This window comes from Rhinatrema bivittatum, chromosome 1 (assembly GCF_901001135.1).
Source record: "Rhinatrema bivittatum chromosome 1, aRhiBiv1.1, whole genome shotgun sequence".
Taxonomy (NCBI): Eukaryota; Metazoa; Chordata; class Amphibia; order Gymnophiona; family Rhinatrematidae; genus Rhinatrema; species Rhinatrema bivittatum.
This window is the reverse complement of record NC_042615.1, coordinates 222090573-222116613: the sequence shown is the minus strand read 5'-3', so window position 1 is coordinate 222116613 and position 26041 is coordinate 222090573. Positions and strand designations below refer to the sequence as shown.

Sequence of the window (26041 nt, the reverse complement as noted above, 5' to 3'; positions counted from 1 at the left end):
TATAGTGCATTCTTACAATCAGGTTGCTTATATATATTCATATATAATTCATATATATATTTAAGTCATATGGCTATATTGAGCAAAATCTGCTGAATCATGGTCTGTAATGTCCATTAATACCACATCACATCTGGCAAATAGTAAACGTTACCTTATGCACTGTAATCCGCTTAGCCCTTACTATTGTTCTAAGCGGAATATAAACATGTTTAAATAAGTAAATATGCATTTATGCATTGTGAACCCACTCGAGCTCTTTAGTCGCTTTGAGGAAGCCAAATCTCAGGTCATTTTACTAGTGTAAATGGCTTTCCCTGTATGAACTTGATGACTACACCAACACTCTTCCAATTCAAAGACGCTACTCCAAAAATCCTGTTTGTCTTTATATCATGATCATCATACTAGGCCTCATCGTATAAGCTCACGCTATTTGGACTGAGCCTTATTTATAATCATAGGTCATTCTTTGTTGGAAAGTCCTGACAATCCCTATTTTTTTAAAAAAAAAATTTTTATGCAATTAAAACTCTAAAATGTGAAGTACTTAACTTCAGATGTTCTAATGTTCAATATTCATGACGTTCCTTCGTCTGTTGATAAGAAACTGGTAACCCGACACGGGGCCGTGTTTCGGACTGCTAACTCATTGCTCCAGTCCTTTTTCAAGGGCGATTATCCTGCGTCAAAAAGAAATTAATTTTATCACCCTTGAAAAAGGACTGGCACAATGAGTTAGCAGTCCGAAAAACGGCCCCGTGTCGGGTTACCAGTTTCTTATCAACAGACGAAGGAACGTCATGAATATTGAACATTAGAACATCTGAAGTTAAGTACTTCACATTTTAGAGTTTTAATTGCATAAAAATTTTTTTTCAAAAAAATAGGGATTGTCGGGACTTTCCAACAAAGAATGACCTATGATTATAAATAAGGCTGAGTCCAAAAAGTGTGAGCTTATACGATGAGGCCTAGTATGATGGTCATGATATAAAGACAAACAGGATTTTTGGAGTAGCATCTTTGAATACTGTTCAAAATTGGAAGAGTGTTGGTGTAGTCATCAAGTATTTATTGATCAACATATTCCGATATATAATTTTTGCTTCATCTACTGTTTAATAGCAAGTGTTTTCCCTGTATGTACCCAGATCAGTCCAGACTCCTGGGTTTTGCCTCCCCTCCAACAAATGGAGACAGAAAACATTTTACTGACATTGCCACTTAAGCTGAGGTGCCACCTGGAGTCCCTCAATATTTCTCTGTCTCCAGCAAATGGTGGAGGGCAAAGCCTGAAGTCTTATAGAAAAAAAAATGCCTACAGCGAAGGAAAAAAAGAATCCATAGCAGCTAGCCTCTTGGAGGGTCATTAGGTCCTGGTGGGACCATCCTCTCCAGTCTGTGAGGCGGATGAGCAAGGGGTCAGGGACCCTTTTCTAGCTTATTGTCCCTTTTGGTTGGACAGGGCTGAAACCCAGGGGATCCAGGTCACTCACCCTGAGAGACCAGCGGAGCCTCAAGCCATCTTCAGGGAAGTGCTTCGTTGTTTGGGTCTAAAGTTATTTTAAAAAAACCCCAAAAAAACAGCCACAGGAGGTTTGCAAAGTGCAGCCGGGAGCGGCCATGGGACGGCACGGCTCCTGTTCTGGGGTGACTGACCTTTCATTCGGCTCCTGCTTCTCTGTGCCGACGCCTTGCTCCCCTGCCTGCCCGGCATGGTTGTCTCACTCCCCCCGCCCGGAGCAGCTTCTGTGATGCTGCGGCATGGATCTCAATCTCCTCGTCTGGGCGATAGTCATCACCGATTCCAGTCTCTCAGGCTGGGGAGCAGTGTGTCAGGGCCAGTTCTTTCTGGGGCATTGGTCGCTGGAGGAAGCTTCTTGGTCCATCAGTTGCCTAGAAACGAGAGCAGCACATCTCGCACTGATGGTTTTTGCCCTTGGTGAGGTAAGAGTGTTGTCTGACAATGCAACGACAGTGGACTACATCACTCGGCAAGGAGGAACCAAGGGTCGATCAGTAGCTCAGGAGACCCGCCTTTTGGTTGCCTGGGTGGAGTACAATCTAGAGCGCCTGGCAATCTCTCATGTAGTGGGCTCGGACAACGTACAAGCAGATTTTTTGAGCCGGCAGCATATAGACACCGGGGTGTGGAAGCTGTCTTAGGAAGCGATGCATCTAGTCACTTGCAGGTGGGGCTTGCAATGTGTGGCCGACCAATGGCACCGTTAGCCCCTATCACATAGTAAGAACAAAAGGCCACGGCGCCATTTTGATTACTGGCAGCCGATGACCCAAGAGTGGGAGATCACTCCCAGGACCCCCACTGGACCACCAGGGATTTTTGGCAAGTCTTGGGGGGGGGTCAGGAGGGTGGGGGGTTGTAGATAATTAAATTTGAAGGGTTGGGGTGGGGGTTTTTTTTGTGGGGGTTTTTTTTCATGAAATAGCACGATAAAAGTTTTCTGATCTGGGGCGTGGACCGAAATGGCCCTCCCCAGACCCGAAAACGAAACGGGGACAAAAATAATTGTATGCACAGACGCCCGGGAATGGAGCTGGTTTAGCACACCATTTTTTTTTTTAATTTTCCCTCTCTGAATCCAAGGTGCATCTTATGGACAGGTGTGTCTTATGGAGCGAAAAATACAGTAAGTGTTATTCGGACGCAGTCGTTGCCACCCTTTTGTAGTCTAGGAAGACCTCTACTTCTCTAGCTTATGCGAGAGTCTGGAAGGTTTTTGACTCCTGGTGTGCCAGTCAGCAATTGGATCCTAGGCGAGCCACGGTGGGTCAGATTTTGGCATTTCTCCAGGACAAGCTTGGTCAAGGGGTTATCCTTTAATTCCCTCCGGGTTCAAATGGCGGCTTTAGGTTATCTGCAAGGAAAGATTTGTGGAATTGCTCTTTCAGCTCATTCAGATGTGGTGCGTTTTCTTCAGGGAGTAAAACATTTACGCCCTCCAGTCCGCCAACCGTGCCCTTCCTGGAGCCTGAATGTGGTCTTGAAGAGTATGTGTGCGACCATGAAGGATCTCACATTGAAGGTGGTTTTCTTGGTGGCTATCTGTTCAGCTTGTAGGATTTCTGAGATTCAGTCTTTATCTTGCAGGGAACCTTTTTTGAGAATCTCAGATGATGGTGTGTCCTATGGACAGTTCCTTCCTTTTTACCTAAGGTGGTGTCGTCTTTTCACTTAAATCAATCAGTAGAGCTCCCATCCTTCTCAGCTTTGGATCCCTTGGAGCTGGGTTCTAAGGACTTAAAGCGTTTGGACGTCAAGTGCACTTTGTTGTGGTACCTGGAGGTCACCAACAATTTGTCAGATCATCTTTTTGTTCTGTGGAGCCGTGCCAAACAGGGGCATAAAGCTTCGACAGAAACTATTGCTTGGTGGTTGAAGGAAGCTATTAGTTTGGCGCCCGATTCCGGAGGGTCTTCAGGCACATTCTACTCATTCTCAGTCAGCCTCCTGGGCCGAGTGTCAGCTGCTTTCTCCACAGGGGATTTGCAGAGTAGCTACTTGGAAGTCATTGCACACGTTCGCCAGACATTATCATTTGGATGGCCAGGCCCCAGGGATCAGGGGATTTGGTGAAAGTGTGTTTCGAGTGTGTCTCCAAGTCTCACCCTGGTTAGGGAAGCTTTGGTACATCCCAGGAGTCTGGACTGATCTGGGTACGTACAAGGAAAGGAAAATTGGTTCTTACCTGCTAATTTTTGTTCCTGTAGTACCACAGATCAGTCCAGAGTGCCATCTTCTGGAAGATTTGGGTAGTTGGGAGATCCGACTTGAGCTGTCTCTTTTCTGTTCACTCTCTGATGTATGACAGTTTCATTTTTTAGGATTTTTCCTTCTCCGCCTTTTCATTTGGGGGAGTCTGGTTGGTTTGTTTGATTTCATTTCTGGCTTGGGTACAGATTAATACTAAGGGACTGCAGGTGGCACCTCAGCTTAAGTGTCAGTGTCAGTAAAACTCTGTCTCCATCTGCTGGAGGGGAGGTAAAACCCAGGAGTCCGAACTGTTCTGTGGTACTACAGGAACGCAAATTAGCAGGTAAGAGCCACTTTTCCTTTAAAGATTGCCCTCTTAATGAATCCAAAGATCTTTCACATAATCACATACAAATGTACATAATATAACATATTTTGGATGCATTCTTATTCCAAAGCAAAAGAGATAAAAAGGAGTTGTTAGTAAAAGTTTCAGACTTTTGAGCAATAGCACCAATTGCTAATATTTCAGTTGTTTAAAGCGCAAGATATATGTGTAAACAAAGTAAATATTGATTGTTTCAGCTGTCAGTGAAGCGTTTTGTACCATTTTGAGATTTTTTTATAGTTTTGTTTTAAATTTATTTTTACGCAACTGTGATATTTAGCTCTTAAGATATTCTACCAGCAAGATTGACAGTACAGTATTATGCTTTATTACTTACTATGACATGCCAGATAGTTGTCAGATTTAAAATATTATAAAAGCACGTGTTTAGATATTTTTGTTTTTTAATAATGTAATTTGGACACCTTTCCATTTTTTTTCCAGTGTCAGAACCTGCATGATTCTGAGCATTTAACCTGGCTTATAGTAAACCATGTTCAGGATCTGATAACTCTTTCCCATGAACCACCAGTGCAAGATTTCATTAGTGCAGTTCACAGGAATTCTGCTGCTAGTGGTTTATTCATCCAAGCTATCCAGTCTCGCTGTGAAAACCTTGCCACTGTAAGTCTCTCACTTAACTTTTAGTTAAGCGTTATAGTATAATTATGAGTGTAAGTAATGTAAGTTATTCACCTCCCTTCTGATACCAAAGCTCAGTCATAATATGAGGTCAAATAATGTTCATAAGAGGTTTTTTAAATCCCTGAATCTGTGGTACTGTCTGAGACAAGGAGATCACAAGGTGACCTCTTAGAAGAATTTTTATTTTATTGTTAGGGTCAATAGGGACACATTTGCATATTATCTTTATGCTTTCATATATGGTAACAATCTTGCAGATTGATTAACTCCCTTATCCTGTGACTTGACTTAATTGATCTTGTTTTGCTAACTGGCTTAATTATCCTGTTCAGTCTATAATAAGGACAATAGGAGCAAGTGGCACACTGGGTACAAATGGAGATCAAGTAGAAGGTGTAGCAAATATAAATGTTATCCACCAAGTAGTAGTCGAATCAAGTGAAAGATTTATTCATATAGCTGCACAAAGTCTTCAGCTTCAAACATCAAGCTTCCATCAGCAGAGGTTGCCGTCTTCTACTTGATCTCTGTTCAATCTATAGTGCCATCTAACAGATGCAAGCTCACAAAACAAGTTTAAATACATTCTTGTAGTTTTCAACAGTTGTACTTGAAACAGTGACTCACTCTGAGCATGGCATAACTAAGGACATCTGTACATGGCCTTCCTCCTCCATATTTCTTCCTTCATGGCTCCAAATAGAGAAGTCAGTATCAGATTCTATCTACTTTGCAGTCCATGGTCACGGTGATATTTTGGGATATAATTGATTACTCTGGTTATATCTCTGTACAGTATGTGGAAGTAAGTTTACATTTACCCACAATGTTTAGTGCCATAATGAAGTTAGCAAATAAATTTGAACTAGCAGAGGGAGCGAGATAATTGGGGATATGATATGAGAACACAGGGAAGATAGCAGTTGCATAGCGGAGCATGAGTCTTTGCAAAATTGGGTTGTTTAAAATGTCCGTTTCCTAAATGTAGCAATTGTCTGCATTACTGTCGACACCAATCAAGGACATGCTTGCATTTTCTCCCTAAAATAAGTATGTGCTTTTGGGGGGGGGGGGGTGGCGAGAGCGAGAATGGAGGAGGTTTTGACTGGTTACAACAATTACGTTTTTCTCCACATTATGTTGAAAATATTAAACTCTATCAGATTATCAAAGGAAAAAAACCCTAAAATCTAAATGCTTCTGTTAATATGTTTAGCCAACCACACAAAAGAAGACTCTGCAATGCTTAGAAGGAATCCATCTGAGCCAGTCTGGGGCTGTGTTAATGTTGTATGTGGACAAGCTTCTTTGTACTCCATTCCGTGTGCTGGCTCGCATGGTTGACACACTTGCTTGTCGGCGGGTAGAAATGCTTTTGGCTGCAACTTTACAGGTAAAGAAAAAATATGTATAGACACCGATGATTAAGTAAGAACTATACAGTGCAAAATAAGTAACACAGGGCGAAATTAATTGTAATGTTGGGGTGAAACAAATTGACTTTTATCTATATTGATTTGTGATGAATGCTAAATATGCTTTTAATTACTTGCCTGATATCATGTATTCTCTTCCACCTGCTTTGTTTAGAGTGTAGTTTGCCTACCCTGTGGTAATTATTACATAAATTACTGTTGTTTACCACCTAATGAAATATGCAGAAGCATTTATTTAGGAGTGCTGAAGTTCCAGTATTTTGTCTCTCCTTACTGTAGAATAGCATTACTCAGTTACCAATAGAAGAACTGGATAGAATCCAGGAACACCTTCAGAGCAGTGGACTGGCACAGAGGTAAAAACAGATGTATTGCATATTCTACTAAACTGTGTGAAATGCAAATTATTCATAGTACTTGCGTTGAATACTTGAGATTGCTTCTAAGTCAGATGGTTTGTAGAGCTGCTTTAATTGCCTAGGGATATTGAAGAATTTGTTTAGTTACAAAGTTTTCTAAATGAGCCAGCATAGAGGAAACTAACTTCCAAATATAAATAAATAATACTTCTAAGATACTGTAGTTTACTGACTGCTAAATAGAAGGCACAAGAGAGGCTTGTGTGAACAATAAACCAAAGGATTCTGTACTTTTTTTTTTGTTGCTGCTTCCAGTCCCTGCCCATGTAGATTTGACCTCAGAAATGTTTTATGTGATTTGAGTTCTATACTAGATTAGAAAACTCTAGTTTCTGCTGTTAGTGGTGCTGTTTATTATTGCATTGGTTTATCAACTTGAGGCCTTAAATAGATTTAGCACTAGAGCAGTGTTTCCCAATGGGTCCGCTGGAAGTGCAGCTGCCCAGAAAAAGAGCAGGCTTTGCACGAAGGCTGCTTCCTGCGCCTGACTGCAGCTTTGAGCACTTTGCAGAATAGAAGAGCCCAGTCCCGCATTGCTGAAAAGGGGAGGAGCAGGGTGAGTTGCTGCCAAGAGCCTGGTTGCCACGGAAGAAGAGGAGGAGCATTGCTGCTAAAACCCCCGGTCCACAATAAGAAGAAAGAAGATCAGGACGGCTGCTGCCAAGTTAGCTCAGACACGAGGAGAGGCCTGCAAGAGTGTGCTGCTGCTGAAAGTCTGGTCATGTGCTGAGAAGACAGGAGCAGGGTGCCAAAGAAAGAAGGGATACCAGATCCTGCCATCAGGAGAGGCCTGGACGAGCTTGCTACCCCTGAAAGTCTCGTCTCGCACTAAGAAAAAATGAGGAACGGGGTACCAAGAAGAGAAGAGGAAGAGCACTGCTGCCAATGTGTCACGTGCTGAATGAAATCTGAAGGAACTGAGGGCCTGACTGACTAAGGAAGAAATTGAATATTAGAACTTTACTATAGAAATACAGGGGGGAGGGGGAGACAGTACTAGAAAGGCCATAAGGGGAGAGGGAAGGAGGGTGAGGATTTGGGGAAGGGCCACATGGGACATGGGGAAGGTGCTTGGAAAGGGGGCCATGGGGGGAGGGCAGGAAAGAGAGAACGGGGAGGGGAAGAGGACAAAGGGCAGGAAGGAAGGTACTATGGAAGGTTAGGGAGGCTGCAGTACTCAGGAGGGGGGCCATGGGGAAGAGGAAGCAGACAATGGAAGGGGCCATGGGTGGAAGAGGGCATGTAGGAGGGGCGGAGGACAGAGGGCATTTAGGAAGGAGTGAAGGGGACAGAGGGTAGGAGGGAAGGCACTCATGGGGGAAGCAGAGCAGGAGGAAAGGGGCTATGGATAGAGGATGGGGTCAGAGCAGAAGAGAGTGCATAGGGGAAGGGACCAAGGGGGAAGCCCTCAGGAAGGGGCCATAAATGAGGGAAGTAGAGCAAGAGGGAAAGGGCCATTGGTGGAGGTCAGGAGGGAAAGGACATGGGACAAAGGGGCTGAGGGGAGAGGGCAGGAGAAATGGACCATGGTTGGGGGGGGGGGGGGGGGGGGGGGGGGGGGGGGAAGGACAGGGACAGACAGACTCTCTCTCTACCAGTCCATCCTAGCCTTTCAGACAGACCAGCTGCAGGGTTGCTCGCATTTACACAGTGTAAGTTTCTCAATATAATAGTCCTGGGGGAATTCTGTGCTACTGTGGAGCACAGAATTTGCGCAGAATTCCCCCCCCCCCCCCGCGCAGAATTGCTATTTTCTTCACAGAATTTGGCAATTCTTTGCAGAAAATGGCAGAGGAGACCCTAGCATGCCGCGAGCGAAGATAAAGGTCCTGGCGTGCTGCATTCCACACTCCACTTGCGGCGAAAATAAAGGCCCTTGGTGCCGTGAACGGAGTGTGCTCCGCTCGCGGCAAAGTTGAAGACCTTAGTGAGAGTGAATGTGTGTGTGTGAGAGGAGAGGGAGAAGGGAGGGGAGGGGGTGAGCAGGAGGGGGTGAGAGAGCATGGGAGAGAGAGAGGGAGCTTATATGAAGAGATTGTGAAAGGAGTGTGTATGTGTGTGAGAGATTGGGAGCTCGTGTGTATGAAAAAGGGATCGTGAGTATGTGAGGGTGCTGGCCTGTGTGAAGGGATTGTGTTTGTGTGAGACAGAGCCTGTGTGAAGGGCTGCGTGAGAGAGAGACATAGGTAGCCTGTGTGAGGATGTATGTGTGAGAGAGAAAGGGAGTTTGTGTGGGTGTGTATGCAAGAGAGAGGGCCCTGTATGAGAGGATGTGTGTGTGTATATTAGAAAGAGGGAAACTGTATGAGGGTGTGTGTATCTGTATTAGAGGGAGCATGTGTGTGAGAGAGGGAGGGAAAGAGGGAGCCTGTTTGAGGGGCAGTACTGAGAAACAGGGTCAAACTGGGACTGGGCGATAGAGTGAAAGGGGTTGAGCCTAGAGGTGGAGGGGAGAGATACTGGCAGGTGGAGGAGTTGGGGCCTGAGAGGGCAAACTGGCCAAGGGAGCAGGGAAAGTGAGTTGAAGGAACACTCTTACAGTGAATTTCAAGGGAAATTCTGCTCAAAATATTTAAAATTCTGCATCTCTAAGTAATAACTTTTTTTCTGTATTAATTTAAAATGTAATTACTTAAAGACTGTCATGTAAATTGTGTTATTTTGACCAATATAAAGTTTGCAGAATTTTAAGTTTTTATGCGCAGAATTCTCCCAGGTTGTAATATAGGTACATTCTTGCTATACCCTGCAGTTATGTGTATTCAGTTTATATCAGTAAACTTTATTTAATAAGTTTTATATTATGAATGATTCTAGAGTGCATATCGTTTCTTTGTTATTACATTAAAACGTTTCCATATATGAAACATAACTGCAAGTAAAAATTAAAGAAGCATGTGGGAGTCCATGAAAATTTTGGAGGTTGAAAAGGGATCCATGCTCCCAAAAAGCACTAGAGCGAAAAGTTCTCTGATTGTCCCTTCATTTAAAATATATTGCTTTATTTGCATTAAGCTTTTACAGATGATTGAAAAATATAACAACAAACTGATATGTTGGTGAACTTATATATATTTTCAGTCTCACTTGTTGCTCTGTCCGTTAAGGGGAAGGTTAATGATTGTGCTGGTTCAGTGGTGATTTATATGCTAATTGGTTTAGTATAGCTAGTTTTAGGGCCAAATGCAAACACGTGGAACACAGTAATATATATTTTTACTTTCTTAGCCTTTTCACAAATAGCTCAGACCCCATGGGATGTTACATCTTGCCCAGCAAGTAGAGACAAAATCCAGACAGAGGAGACCTTTAAGTTACTTGGCAGCCTGCAGCTCCTCTACTTAAGTTGTGATTTTGTCTTAAGCAAGGGTGAGCAATCTTTTTGCCCATGACTGTGCATTTTTTTTTTGAGCTAAATAAAATTGGTTTCCTTTCCAAGCTAAGGTTCTTTGAAGAAGAGCCGCTGGTATTCTGAATTCAGATTTAAAATAAATAAATTAATTAAAAATGTTCATGCTTGTGCAGAGGATTTGGCCTCCTGGAGCCACTTCTAGCGGATATTGGAAGGCGTTCTTATTGAACTACCAGGTAATACCTCTGGACTGCCTTACTGATATCCATGAAACTGGCAGCACATGCGGAGGAAAATCGTTTTACCAAAGCTATCTCATTGGCAATAATTTTATTTATTTATTTAACATTTTTCTATACCGACCTTCATGGTTAAATACCATATCAGGACGGTTTACATCGAACAGGGATAAAAATAATTAGGTAAAGGAAGAGACAAAGTTACATTAAACGAGGACCGTGAACTTGGAAGCTTAGGTAGCTGGAAGAAAAGAGATAAAGTTAAGTAAAGAAAAGAGAAATAACAAATTCCGGACTAGAGATAGTTCAGAATAGAATTAGTCCACATGTTAGAGTTGGTATCCATGCTGTCCAGGAATCAGATGAGGGGAGGTATAATTGTTCGTATAATTGTTCGTGAGTAGATAAAGTCTAATGTGTATCCCAGGGTTCTGGGAAGGCTAGGCGGAACAACCACGTTTTGAGTTTTTTTTAAAAGTTAGCAGGCAAGGTTCCAACCTGAGTTCAGCAGGGAGGTTGTTCCAGATAGCTGGGGCTGCTGTTGAAAATGCTCGGTCCCTGGATGCAATGAGTCGCATGGCTTTGGTTGGAGGGGCTTGTAGTGTTCCTTTGGATATTTCTCTCATTGGCCTATTAGAAGTATGGAGTTTTAATGGAATTTCAAGGTCGAGATAAAGGAGATCGTAGATGGATTTATGTATTAATGATAAAGATTTGTGAAGGACTCTGTGGTTGATTGGTAACCAGTGTAGATTTCGGAGGATGGGTGTAATATGATCACTCCGCTTGGTGCTTGTTAGGATTCTGGCAGCAGCATTTTGTATCATCTGAAGTGGCTTAATGGTTGAGCTGGGTAGACCTGTGAGGAGAGCGCTGCAGTAGTCTATTTTGGCAAATATCAAGGATTGAAGAACTGTCCTAAAGTCGTGGAAATATAAGAGAGGTTTGAGTCTTTTTAATACCTGTAGTCTGAAGAAGCAGTCTTTGGTGATAGTGTTAATCATACTCTTTAGGTTAAGACGGTTATCGAGTATTACCCCCAGGTCTCTAACCTGAGTATGAGTGAGGGCATGGTTATGATGGGTCTGTGATTGGATGTTGTCTTGGTTGGCGGAAATGAGAAGGAGTTCAGTCTTGTTAGCATTGAGGACCAAATTTAAACTGTTGAGGAGACTAGTGATAGATTGTAGACAGTTGTTCCAGATCGAGAGTGATTTGGTAATGGATTCCGTTATGGGGATCAGGATCTGCACATCATCTGCGTAAATGTAGTGAATAAGGTTGAGACTTGTTAACAATTGGCACAAGGGGAGGAGGTAGATATTGAAAAGTGTGGGGGACAGGGAGGATCCTTGAGGTACTCCTAGTGATGAATTTGTTGGTGGTGATTCTTTATTATTTATTCTGACCTATAATGAAAAACTTGTTTTAGATCAGCAGGAATGCTGCGCTCTGGGGCATCCATTTATGGCAAATATTCGGTATATGTAACATTTGACATAATATATGAAAAATTGGCTCATTGCTCTACATTATTGCACAGCAGCATCTATTTGGAACAAATAGTTTCTACTGTTAGAGGATGCGAAGCAGGCTGTTTAAAAAATAATCAATAAAATAACACTGATAATTTGGCATAGAAGTTTAGGCTTAACAGTTTTCAGTATAAATTAAGCCCTTTAAACTGACTATATGCAGCCTCTGAACAGTATTACTTCAGCCCCTTCCTTTCCCCTCCCAGTCACCAGAAGCTTTGGATAAGGGGAAAGGGTGTTTATAACTGTGATTTCCTGTGCTTCACATTCTGAGAAAGGAGAATACATTTCAGACACAAAATGGAGAATTTTTAAAGTTAAAAACCTTTTTTGACATCAAAGAATGTGATGTCCCTGCTGCTATGAAGGGATTCAAAATCAGGGCTTCGTTTTCTTGGTGTTTATAAAATGTGTATATATATATATTTTTTTTTTTCAAACATTTTTATTGATTTTTTTGAAGCAAGAACATACAATCAGCATATCCATTAAAAAATGTTCATTTTGGATGGAGCCAAAACCAAGAGAAATTAGAAACTCTCACATTTTGTATCTACAAAAGATAACCCCATAAGATAACCCCATAAACTGTCACAGCATAACATTAAAAAAAAACCCCCAAGTTTAAAAAAAAAAAAAAAGGAAGTTTTAAATTTACAGTTTAGGTCACTTTGCTAAGGCTCCCCTAACAGCAGGGGGAGAGCTCTCCGCTGGTGCTGGCTCATCGCTCTCTAGCCTGGTGACTTGCTGACAGGCTGTTGCCTGTTTTTCTTTTTTTCTTTTCTCATTTTCCTCCCTGGGGGCTCAGTTGGGGTAAGTGTATTTTTGTTTCATCTTCTTTTTCAACAGAAGACTGCAATTTTTTGGACTCCGTTCGGCTCTCTGAGGTGAAAGTCGGTAGCGCCGGCCTCTCCCTCCTGACCCAGTTTTCCCCCTCCCTTTTGGGGAGCGACCGACGTCCCGACCTGCGGCCCCGCTAAGCACCATTCCCCGGGGCCGCCTGCTGTCGGGAGGTTAATTCCCCGTCAGTTCTTCTTCAGGTCGGTGGGGGACCGCGGCAAGCGTCCGTTGCTGAGTCGGCGCTCATTTTAGGCGCGAGCCACCTGTAGAGCCTCCCCCCCCCCTCTCTCTCTCTCTCCCTGCGGCGATGCAGTCCGCGGCGCCTTGTGAGGGCTCCGACAGGGCCGGATTATTTTCTGAAGAGGGTCTGTGCTCAGGCGGTTTCCCTGAGGGGGAATGTGCACCAGCTACTAACAAGGACGTTCGAGCTGCAGACCACGTGGGAAGGAAGCGCCAGGCCCCGTTCCCTCTCAACGCGGGAACGGCGGCCATTTTGTTGCAAGATTATGATGCCGCGCTTTCTGAGGAGGACACGGATAATCCGTTCCCCACTTCTAGGCCCGTTTTAGACCCTTACTCCGAGTCTAATCCTGGTAGGCAGAGGGGGGATCCCCCGGGGGGGTGACCCCTCAGGATGCCAGGCCTTTTCTCCTGAATTCATAGTCCTGATGCACAGGGCTTTTCTTCAGAGCAGAGACACGACCTTCAGGACCTGGGGACCCTCTCCCCCCAAGATACCATGTCCTACCCCCCTCCTGGGTGGAACCCTCCCTCAGGCTCGCCCCCTTTAGTAGGCGGGGGAGCGGGGACTTCTCGTGGCCCTACCGGGACACCATCGATAATACAGACTTCGCCGGGGGAAGGACAATCCCAAGACCCTGACGTGGACGACCCCACCTTGGCGGCCCAGGTGGAGGGCGACGACCCTAGGGTCCTCCGCATCTTCCAAGCGGCAGAGTTAGATGACCTCATTCCCTACATCTTCCAGGAAATGGATATTGATCCCCCTCCGGAACCGGTGGGGCCTAACCCGGCTCTCAAGAAGGGGGGACCCACTCCTAGCAGGACTGCAGCCTCTAGCCAAGTCTTTTCCCACTCATCACAGGATCTTGCAGTTGATCACTCGGGAATGGGATTCCCCGGAGGCCAACCTTAGGGTCGGTAGAGCCATGGAAAAATTGTATCCTCTGCCGGCTGATTTTTTTGAAATTCTCAAAGTTCCCGCCGTAGATTCTGCGGTATCAGCGGTCACAAAACATACCACTATTCCTGTCACTGGAGGGACGGCGTTGAAGGATATGCAGGATCGGAAGCTGGAGGTTTACCTCAAGCGTATCTTTGAGGTCTCGGCCTTAGGGATGAGGGTGGCTATCTGCAGTTCCCTCGCACAGTGAGCGGGTCTTCGGTGGGTGCAGCAGCTTCTCACCTCCCAGTCCTTACCAGACGCTGAGGCTCACCAGGCGGACAGACTGGAAGCCGTTGTTGCCTATGGAGCGGATGCCTTATATGATCTTTTAAGGGTCCTAGCCTGAACCATGGTGGCGGCTGTCTCAGCGCGTCGGCTCCTTTGGCTTTGCAATTGGTCGGCTGATGCCTCTTCCAAGACACGTTTGGGGTCCCTTCCTTTTAAGGGTAGGTATCTTTTTGGTGAAGACTTGGATCCGATCATCAAGTCCCTTAATGAGAACACGGTGCACAAGTTGCCCGAAGATTGACCCCGTTCATCAAGATAATATAATTACTCCAGAAACCGTTATCGTAACCAGCGGAGAGCGCGTCCTCAGAGGCAACAGCCACCTCGGGCTCCCTCTTCTTGTTCGCACTCCTGGAACCGGCCCTTTCGTGGGCGCCGCCAGGGTAAGGAAGCGCAGGGTGCTGGTGCATCCGCTAAATCTACCCAATGATGCCAGACGGACCCGCGAGGTGGTCCCTCGACTGGGGGGTCGCCTTGCTCTCTTCTACGAAGAGTGGGTCCAAATCACGTCGGATCAATGGGTTCTGGATATTCTAAGACGTGGTTACGCTTTGGATTTTGTTTGCGCTCCTCGGGACCGGTTCCTGTTTTCCCCTTGCGGGTTCTTAATCAAACAGGGAGCCGTGCGGCAGACCCTCGATCGTCTCCTTCAATTGGGGGCCATAGTGCCGGTGCCAGCCGCCGAACTGGGCCGGGGGCATTATTCAATCTACTTTGTGGTTCCCAAGAAGGAAGGTACTTTTCGTCCTATCCTGGACCTCAAGCAAGTCAACCGGTCCCTCAGAGTTCCTCGTTTCCGCATGGAGACACTCCGTTCAGTGTTAGCGGCAGTTCATCCGGGAGAATTCTTGGCTTCGTTGGATCTCACGGAGGCGTATCTCCACATACCAATTTGTCAAGCTCATCAGCGTTACCTACGCTTCAAAATTTTGGGTCAACACTTCCAATTTTGTGCTCTTCCCTTTGGCCTGGCCACAGCTCCACGGGTTTTCATGAAGATCATGGTGGTAGTGGCGGCAACCTTGCGCAAGGAAGGCATCCTTGTACATCCTTACCTAGACGATTGGCTCATCCGTGCAAAGTCATGAGCACAGTGTATCCTCGCAGTCGACAGAGTGGTACAACTTCTCCAATCTCTGGGATGGATTGTCAACTTCACCAAGAGCAGCCTGGTCCCGTCCCAGTCGTTGGATTTTCTGGGCGCTCTCTTCGACACCAAGAATGCCAGGGTTTTTCTGCATCCGGACAGAGCTCATTCTCTGCGTCAGCAGATTCAAGGATTTATGGCGCTCGAGACGCCCACTGCCTGGGACTACCTGCAGGTACTGGGGATCATGGCCTCGACCATCGATCTGGCTCCTTGGGCATTTGCGCATCTGAGGCCTCTGCAGAGATCCCTACTCTCCCAGTGGCAGCCGGTGTTGAGAGATTTTCAGGCAATCCTTCCGATTCCGAGAGGAACCTTCATCAGTCTCCATTGGTGGCTGGAACCGTGGCACCTAGCTCAGGGGGTGTCGCTGGAGGACCTGGATTGAGTGATTATCACCACGGACGCCAGCCTCACAAGCTGGGGAGCGGTCTGTCAGGACAGCTCAATCCAGGGTCGATGGACGGAGGAACAGTCGAAGTGGCCCATCAACCGCTTGGAGACCAGGGCGGTCCGTCTGGCATTACAGGGTTTCTTCCCCATAGTATGCCATCAAGCAGTCAGGGTGCTATTGGACAATGCGACTACAGTGGCATACATCAATCGCCAGGGAGGCACGAGAAGTCAGTTGGTCTCTCTGGAAACCGACAAATTGATGGAGTGGGCAGAGCTTCACCTCCAACAACTAGCGGCTTCGCATATAGCGGGAGTGGACAACGTACAGGCGGACTTTCTCAGCTGACAAAACTTGGATCCCGGAGAGTGGGAGCTCTCGCAGCAGGCGATGCGGATAATAGTACGGCGATGGGGGACACCGCACGTAGACCTAATGGCAACCGCCGGAAATGCAAAGGCTGCCCGCTTCAGCCGCAGGCAGGAGCGCGGTGCCGAGGGCGTGGACGCGCTGGTCCTACCCTGGCCGCGCCACTGTCTCCTATATGTTTTCCCACCATGGCCCCTCGTGGGCAAGGTCATCCGCAGGATAGAGGCACACCAAGGGCCGGTGATCCTTGTGGCGCCAGAGTGGCCCCGACTACCGTGATTCACGGATCTGCGCAATTTGACGGTGGAGGGTCCTCTTCGTCTTGGTCAGCTGCCACATCTTCTACGCCAGGGTACAATATTTTTCAAGGAGGCAGATCGCTTCTGTCTTGCGGCATGGCTTTTGAGAGGCGTCAGTTGAGAAGGCGTGGTTACCCGGAGCCGGTTATTTCAACGCTACTGAAAGCACGTAAGATGTCCACCTCTGTTACCTATGTTCGAGTCTGGAAGGTCTTTGAAGATTGGTGTGGAGCGAATGACATTCTTCCCATGCAGGCCTCAGTGCCACAAGTCCTTTCCTTCTTGCAGGCAGGTTTGGATTTGGGTCTTGCTTACAATTCTCTTCGGGTTCAGGTGGCGGCCTTGGGGGCTTTTCTTTGCAGTGGAAATAAGGAGTTTCTGTCCTCGCATCTGGACGTCTCCCATTTCCTTAAAGGAGTTACACACTTGAAGCCTCCGATTCGCCCACCTTGTCCGTCGTGGAATCTGAATCTGGTTCTCCGAGTCCTCTGTGGTTCGCCGTTCGAACCTCTAAGCTCGGCTACCATCAAGGACATCACTCTCAAGACCATTTTTCTCGTGGCAATCAGTTCAGCAAGACGTATTTCCGAGCTGCAGGCCCTATCCTGTCGTGAACCATACCTTCGTTTCACGCCTGAAGGGGTTTCGCTGAGGACAGTTCCTTCTTTTCTCCCTAAAGTGGTTTCGGCATTCCACCTCAACCAATCGGTGGAATTACCATCTTTTGCCTCTTCTGAGTCTGGAGACCTGCATAGACTGGATGTACGGCGGTCTCTGATACGCTGTCTGGAGGTGACTAATGATTTTCGGCTCTCCGATCATCTCTTTATCCTCTGGTCTGGACCCCGGAAGGGTTGCATGGCCTCCAAACAATCTATAGCGTGGTGGTTGAAGGGAGCGATCATAGCGGCGTACCTTGGCGTAGGTAAGTCCCCTCCGCTGGTTGTCAAGGCTCATTCTCTTCGAGCCCAGGCGACATCTTGGGCGGAGAGCTCCTCCGTCTCCACTCAGGAGATTTGTAGGGCGGCCACCTGGAAGTTGATCCATACTTTTGCGAGACATTATCGCCTGGACGTCGGTGCTCCGTCGGGCGGTCAGCTTGGAGACAAGGTAATACAAGCAGGGCTGTCTGCGGCCCACCCGTGATGGGAAAGCTTTGGTACATCCCACCGTCTGGAATGATCCTGGTATGTACAGGGAAAAGAAAATTATTCCTTACCTGCTAATTTTCGTTCCTGTAATACCATGGATCATTCCAGACACCCTCCCTTGGTTTGGGGGTTTTGCTGGTGGGACATCCCTGCCTACCTGTCTTAACAATCTTTTACTCTATATTTCGAACACTGCGCGTCTTTTTTGTTCTCGCCTGCTGTTTGCAAGTTCACTGTTCAGAATTTAGTTGCTGTTTATTTGGACAGCGGTTATTTCAATTCCTTTTTTGATTACTTGATCCCTCTGTTTTTTAGTCTCTCTTTTGGGCTTTGTTAGTCTAGTTACTGAGAGCTGTTACAGGGGAGGCATGGTTATATGGTTCCTCCCCTGGGAATTTTGTGTTCTGACTCCATCTGCTGGACATGGAACATAATCCACCGTCTGGAATGATCCATGGTATTACAGGAACGAAAATTAGCAGGTAAGGAATAATTTTCTTTTATATCTATGCCTAGAAGTTTTGCACACCTATACCTAACTTGCCCCCAAAATGCCTGAATTAAAGGGCAATCCCAAAAATAATGATGATGTGTTCCAGTGTTCTGATGACATTTTGGGCACATCTTTGAAGTGCTAACCTGAGTCTGAAACATTTTCAAGGGGGAGAAATAAGTCTGCCATAAGAACTTATAGTGCGTTTCTCTCAAGATAACATTATCAGTAAGATCCTTTATACAAAGGAAACTGTTCTTGAAATCTTGGAAGGAGAGGCAAAATTCCGACCACTCCTGCCATTTCATGTATAAACCTTAAAGAACATCAGTGGGCAACCGAGGGGCGCTGTTTCTTTCCTTCCTATATTATTTCTCTCATTATCTTAGAGGAACTGGACTCCTGGAAATAATCTTGATATTCCTTAACCAAATGCCATAATTTCAAGAAGGCAAAAAGTCTTTACGGAGAAATGAAAATTGCTCCTGTAGCTCTTGAAAACTAAAGAGGGAACTTGAGAATAATGAAAATATGTAGTATATGTTAATGAACCCTTGCCTATGCCTTCTGCTAAACATTGACTCTCCCATGCTTGGCTGGAATATCCCATCATTTGAAATCGATATTAAAGATGTCAGTCTGCCCGGATGGTACACTAACCTGCACAGTTATAGTCGGACCATCTTATAAGTGCGTACCAATAAATGTGACTTTAAAGTGTTTGGAGCAAGTCTTTGCTCAATTTGAAAGAGAGAGTTCAAAGAAGGCACCTCATACCAATCTAATAAATATTCAGATGGAACATGAGAAGTGCCAGAAATCCAATCTTCTACATAATGCAAAATACAAGCCAAATTATATTGCGATAAATTGGGACATCCCAGGCCCCCTTGTTCTAAAGGCTTCACTAATATGCCCATCTGTATTCTAGCTTTTTTCCCGTTCCAAATAAAGACCCAAAGGGCTTTATTTATTTCCCTATGGTCTTGTTTAGTTATCCAGATAGGCGCCATTTGGAGAATGTACAGCCATTTGGGAAGGATCACCATTTTAAAAAGTTGTATCCTTATTTCTCTGGCCACCCATTTTAGAGGAAAATTGCCTTCCTGTGGGGCCTGACATTTCCACAAACGTCTATTGCTTCTGACTTATCCTGATTGATCTTTAAGCCTGTAAACTGCCTAAACCTTGTCTGGAGAGTTAACAAGGCCTCGAGAGACTGCACAAGACTTGTGAGAAAACTGAGAACATCATCCACAAATGCAGCGACCTTGAAGACCTTTTCATCGCCTCTAAAACCCATTATACCTTGTTCCAGATCTATTTTCCTCGAGAGGATCAATAGATGAAATGTAAAGTAGTGGCGAAAGCAGACACCCCTGTCGCACTTCTCACTATATCCGGACATCTCCCGATTTACACCCATTAGCTACAATGGAGGAAATCGAATTAAGGTAAAGTAAAGAAATATAAGTGAGTATATCACCCCTAAACCCATACCTTCGTAAGACTCAGAATCGAAACCAATGGCCAAAGCCAGGATTCTCCGATTCTGACAAATCTTCATAGCAGTAAGGAGCTTAATGATATGAGAACTAGCTTTCCTCCCTTTTACAAAACCTACTTGATTCTTGGAAATGAGAAGAGGTAATAGGGAACTAATCCTATCCATTACTACTTTAGCTAAGATCTTCAGATCATAGTTCGGAATGGATATAAGCCTATAAAAGAATGGTAAAAGTAGATCTTTTCCTGGTTTTGGGAGAACTGTAATATGAGCCTTATTAAATGCAGCTGGGAAAAATTATTATGCAGTGCATCCTCATAAAAGTTTGAGTACTAGTAAGTGTGGTTTCAAAAATTTATAGAAATCATATGAAAACCCATCCAGTTCAGGAGACTTCCCAGTTTTGCTTGAGCCAATAACTTGCAAAACTTCAAAACTCCAGATGAACCTCTGAAAGCTACGTTAAGGAAAAGCTAGTAAAAAAAAATTTCTCCTCTTCCTTGCTCCCTCCTGAGATATCGTATATAATGACTCATAAAAATCCCAAGAGACATCACAAATTTCAGCCTTTTTTGAAACAGTCTTCCCCTGCAGAGCTTTCATACAATCTATGAATGTTTTCCCTTTAGTGATATGGATTACATTAGCCAGGACTTTCCCGGCCTTATTCCCAAATTTAAAGAAATTATGATCCGCAACCTGTAATAAACATTGAGCCCTAAAATGAAGTAGCACATTGAGTCTTTCTAGAATAGTGTAATAAGCAACTCTATTCTCTTTAGGGTCTCTAACCATATCCTCCTTAATCAATTTCAGTTGGGCTTCTAATTGTGTAATACTCTTATTCATATGTTTATTTCTGGCAATTAAATAGGAGATAATTTCCTCCCTAAGGACCATCTTACCAGTTTCCCAAAATAATTGTGGTGTGTTCATATGTTGCTGATTGTGAGAAGCAAGGTCTGTCCACTTTTCTCTGAGAAATTTTTGAAATTCCAAGTCATCCTTTAAATAGCTTGGAAATTTCCAAACTCTATCTCCTAATCTCTCATAAGAAAAATTAATAGCCATCCAAACCGAGGAGTGATCCGAAATTACTTGAGACCCAATTTCTGCCTGAGATACAAAGGCAAAGTGTTCCTGAGAAACTAATAGATAATCTATACATGAGAGAGATATATGAGCTCTAGAAACATACATATACTCTTTCTCTTCAGGATATAAAGTCCTCGGGATATCCAATAAACCTAAGTGGTGACATAGGAAGGCTACCCCTTTTCTTTTTGATTACCTCTCTTCAAAACTGGAGGATATCTTATCTATGGATGGGTTATGCAGACAATTAGTCTTCTGCTAAGAATAGCATACCCTGCAAATTAACAAGCAGTATATTCAGGACATCTACAAATAACTTGTGGGAGTACTTGTTTGGCGCATACAGATCACAAATATTTTCCTCTCTCCCACTCCACTTCCCAGTGAGAGTAATATATCTGCCCTCTGTGTCTGGAATGCTTTTAATTATCATGAAGTTAGCTGTTTTACTAACCAGAATGGCAACTCCCGCTTTCTTACTCTTAGTCGCAGAAAAAACACTAGAGCTCACCCACTCTCTATTGAGTTTGCTATTCTCTAGTTCAGATAAATGTGTCTCCTGTATGCAGGCTATGGAGGCATGACATCTCTTTAAATGTTGCAAAACTTTTTTTTTCTTTGTGGGGGAAGCCAGACCATTGACATTCCAGAAGATTAATCTGTTCATGACCCCTAAACACTTTAGACTTCCTAAAAGTGAAATAAGTAATTCTGATTAAATAAGGGGTCCCCAGGTTAGACTCCCATTGGCATCTTAGCTGTGGAAATGTTGATGAGAGAGAGTAAAAAAAAATCTCCCACAGTAAAAACCCTCAAGTGAGAAAAAACAGAAACTAAGCAATAAAACATGCATATATGAATATTCTCCATATATCCCCTCCCAGAAAGCAGCTCTTTCCCTTGCTTTCCCTGCCATAGCAGCACCCAGTCACCAAATACATATGACCAAAACCTCTCCCAGAATCTCCCCCCCATCTACCTCGCACTCCTTGAATCTAGTTCTCATCCCTCACAAAGCAAGGGATAAGGGTCATGCTTATTTGGTCAGGTGCCACGCCCTCTATCTCCATTCACAGGTTCATCTGTCTACTCATACATCAGAGCACAATATAACACGCAGTCCCTGCCCCTAATTTTGGAGCTACAGTCTGTGAAAACAAAAGTGTTTCTGGATGTCTCCAATGAGTAACTTCCATAAACAGAAACATAAATTAAGATACCCCACAAGTGAAATCATAAACTGCTACACTCCAGATTAAAAAAACAGAGAGAGAAAATGAATATCCTTATGCCCAACCAGAGAAAAACAATGAATGAGCCAGTAAAAATAATGCTAGAACCTCTCCCAGGATGAAAATAACACGTCCTGCTTTCCAAGGCCCAAAAAGTTAATTCTGAACCGCTGCGAAATCTTCCGGCTGATCCAGTACTGTAACTCAAATCATAGGCATCCATGAGATATCTCTTGGGCCGCCTTCCATGCCACAGTTTTTGTGAAGGCTGCACCCAGCAAGTGAGAGCAAAATACAAAATGCAGGGAAGAGGAAAAAAAAAGAAATGGGGAATGCTCAACTCCAATACCCGCAAAGATCAATGTCTGTCTCTCAGCTGCTAATAAGACTGGGCCAAAATTGTAATCCATATCTTCATTTGGTCAATGCATCCGCAAATATTTGGGCATCTGCTGGTGACTCAAAAAGCTTTGTATGCCCATCATATCAGACTTTACGTTTGGCCGGAAATTGTAGCAAGAATTTGATTTGCTTTTTGAACAACAAGGAACACACCAGAGAAAATCCTCTGCAAAGTGCAGAAACATGTGCAGAGTAATCTTGAAATATGCGAATACGTTGAGAATTGTAGGAAATGTCTGATCATTTTTGGTATGCTTGGCAAATTACTTGTTTATGAGCAAAATTAAATATTTTGGCAATCATAATGCGCGGCCGTGTTTCCGATTCCTTCCAGGCCCCGAGATGGTGGGCCCGCTTGATTCAGAGCTGCTCTTTCAACTCATGTAAGTCCAAAACACTTGGGATCCAGGTCTCTAAAAATTCACCAAGATTCCTGTCCTCTATGGACTCGGGCAGACCCAAAAACTGCACATTAGACCATCTTGATCTGTTCTTCAGGTAATCCATTTTTTCAGCATGCTTTGCCAGTGTTCTTTCAAAAGACACCATTTTTGCCGAGACGGCAGGTGAGTTGTCTTCCAAAACAGAGATTCAGACTTCCGCATGACCTAGCCGCGGGCGCAGCTCAATAAGCGCTGTGGTTATCTCGGAAAGTTGTGAGGAGAGATTACCCGCAAGCTTCTCATCCAGCACCGCTAATACTGCTGCTCTAAATTTCAGCAACAATCGCATCTGGTCGTGGTGGTTCACCTTGTTGTTCATTTACCACTGCCATATTTTCCTCTGGCCCTCAATATTTTTCTTTTTTCTTCCATCCTCCTTTAGAGGTCATCATTTGCGGAGATCTTTGCATGTTATTCGCGATGGACATTTGCGCCAACCAGTCCAGAGTTTGCCACAGCTTGATCGACTTTAAACTGAAGATTTTATTAGATAGCGAGAGTGTGGCACCCAGAGCCCAGTTGAAAGCGTCAATCTAGACTCATCACATCATGTGACCCCCTAATATATTTTAGTGTTTATTTTTTAGCTATATTAGAATTCTTTTGAACTGTATTAAATTAGCTTTTGGGGAATTTTCATAAATTTCGACACCAGCACATACTTTGCCACCTGCCTCGCAAATATGTCCCTTCACCTATTAGCATGGGCTTTCCCACTTTGATTATTCTGGCTGCCTCTTCCTGTTCAGATGCTTGCTCTTCCATTCTCACTGTCCGTGTGTTATTATTTGTGATAATTGTGGGTGGATCCTTGGGCCGGTGGCAGATGACCATGCCCACGGGGGAAGATCCTGAGAGGGACCACCGGTCAGGCTCAGAGTTGGGAGACAGACACACAGTTTATTTATTTTATTTATTTATTTAAGGTTTTTATATACCGGCAATCATGAAAACATATCTTGCTGGTTTACATGAAACGGGAGTGCATTAAATACATCAACTCGAACTGTGGTGACCGAAGGAGCAGTTACAAATAACAAGGGTAGCAGAACTTGGAGAAGAAGGAAGAGATAGGAAAGAATAAACGGTTAAACGGTATACAAATAAATTAGATGCTATGTACAAAAGGCATGATTAATGGTTGAGAGTTTTGTGGAGTCCTTGGTATGTGTCCTTGACTTGTGTTATTAGATTGTGTCTTGGAAAACTTGCTTGAATAACCAAGTCTTAAGTCTTTTCCTAAAAGTTAAGAGGCAGGGTTCCAGTCTGAGATCTGTAGGAATGGAATTCCACAGGGAAGGGCCAGCTGTGGAGGTGGCACGATCTCTTAAGGTGATGTGTCTGGTCATTTTCGCAGGGGGAACTTTGAGGGCGCCTCTGTAAACATCTCTGGTCGGTCTTGTCGAGTTGTATACTTGGAGGGGGATTTGTAGATCGAGGGAGATGCGCTGATGAATAGTTTTGAAGATGATACATATGGCTTTGTACATGATACGGAAGTGTACGGGTAGCCAATGTAGCTCTTTCAGAATGGGAGATATGTGGTCTCTCTTTCTTGCGCCTGTTAGTAATCGGGCTGCTGAGTTTTGAACCATCTGTAATGGTTTGGAATAGGATGAGGGCAGACCTAGCAATAGGGAATTGCAATAGTCTATTTTTGAAAAAATGACTGCTTGGATGATTGATCTGAAGTCTTGAGCATGGAAAAGAGGTCTTATCCTCTTCAGAACCTGGAGTTTATAGAAGCAGTCTTTGGTTGTTTTGTTGATATGTGCCTTGAAGTTTAGCCGGTTGTCAATTATCACTCCTAAGTCTCTAACTTGTGTGGTAGGTAGGTTGGTAGGAAAAGTAGTATTAGAGATATTGTTTTCAGGAGAGATGAGTAGGATTTCAGTCTTGGATGAGTTTAAGATGAGGTGTAAGCTGTTTAGTAATTGTTTGATTTTCTGGTGGCATGATTCCCAGTAGTCAAGAGTTTTAGAGTATGTGTCTTTGATGGGGATGATAATTTGGATATCATCTGCGTAAAGGAAATACTTTAGATTGAGGTCGGTGAGAAGTTGGCAGAGAGGAAGAAGGTAGATATTAAATAGAGTCGGAGATAATGAAGAACCTTGTGGGACTCCTATGACAGAGTCAAATCTTGAGGATTCTTTGTTTTGGAGTTTAACTTTGTAACCTCTGTTATTGAGAAAGGTTTTGAACCAGGATAGGACGGTGCCACTGATTCCTATGGACGAAAGCTGGTTTAGGAGGATGGCATGGTTGACCGTGTCGAACGCTGCGGATAGGTCTAACAAGATCAGTAGGAAAGAATTTCCTTTATCGAGGCCCATTAAAATATGATCTGACAGCGAGGTGAGGAGGGATTCTGTGCCTCTATTTTTTCGGAAGCCGTGTTGTGGGGTGAAGAGAAGATTGTTGTCTTCAATGAAATCTGAGAGTTGAGAGTTCACTAGTTTTTCCATGATCTTGGCGATGAATGGGAGGTTGGCTATGGGGCGGAAGTTGTTGGGGTCCTTCGGGTCAAGGTTAGGTTTCTTTAGGAGCGGTGAGATTGAAGCCATTTTGAGATCATCAGGGAAGGTTCCTTGGGCTAGAGAGCAGTTGATGATATTTGTCAATGATGTGGCTATTGTGTCTGGAATAGATAGAAGAAGTTTAGAAGGGATGTGGTCTGCAGGATGATACAACGGTTTCATTCTTCTCAGGATGGCTTGTATCTCAGTGGAAGCAACAGGTTCAAAGGTGTTTAAGCTGACGTTTTTGTGGGCAGGTTCTTTTATTAAACTGTTTTAGAGAACCACCAGAGGTGGCAGTGGTGAGCTGGAAGAGCCCAGCTGGGCTGTAGTCCCTCAGGCACTGGAACAGCGATCCCAGGATGGCTGAACTGTAGAGAAACTGAGATAGTGAGTAGGCAGAATATGCAGAGTTCAGGAACAGAACCTTGATGGTAACACTCACACAAATAGTCTCTTGGAACTCGAGGAGCGAGTACCTGGTTCCAGGGAAAGCTCTGAGAGAGAGATGGTAACTCACTGGTGTTGTAGGCAGCGGTGACTTCCTGGCAGAAGTTATATTCAGTAGCAGGTCCGGGAACGTGGGCCCTCGAGGAGCGAGTACCGGTTCCAGACTGCGACCTGAAAAGCAAAAGAGAGAGCAAGGCCCCCGAGGAGCGGGTACCCCTGGTAAAGTCCGAGGAGGCAGAGTAGCAAGGTAAGCGGAGAGCGAATCCCATCCGCAGCGATACCTGGAGGCAGCTAGGTAGGAAACCCTTTGCCAACTCGATTAGCTAGCAAAACAAGAGACCTTAAATATCTGGCGACGATGACGTCATCTCAGGGGGACGCCCCTGAGGTTCGCGCCACAGCTGGTACTTGAGTTGGGGCCGCACCGCGCGCGTGCCCCTAGGCCTCAGGAGAACATGGCGGAAGGCAGCTTATAGCCGGTCCGGGGACGCCGG

General features: G+C 44.7%; 1 protein-coding gene across 1 annotated transcript in view; it reads left to right on the top strand.

Annotated features, from left to right (window-relative positions):
* Positions 1-26041, top strand: part of HTT (huntingtin) — a 797032-nt gene that overhangs the window by 512915 nt on the left and 258076 nt on the right. Inside the window, exons 43-45 of the mRNA XM_029606726.1 lie at positions 4551-4730; positions 5968-6144; positions 6467-6543. Of these exons, the coding sequence (XP_029462586.1) occupies positions 4551-4730; positions 5968-6144; positions 6467-6543 (434 nt within the window). The remainder of the gene's footprint in view (positions 1-4550; positions 4731-5967; positions 6145-6466; positions 6544-26041) is intronic.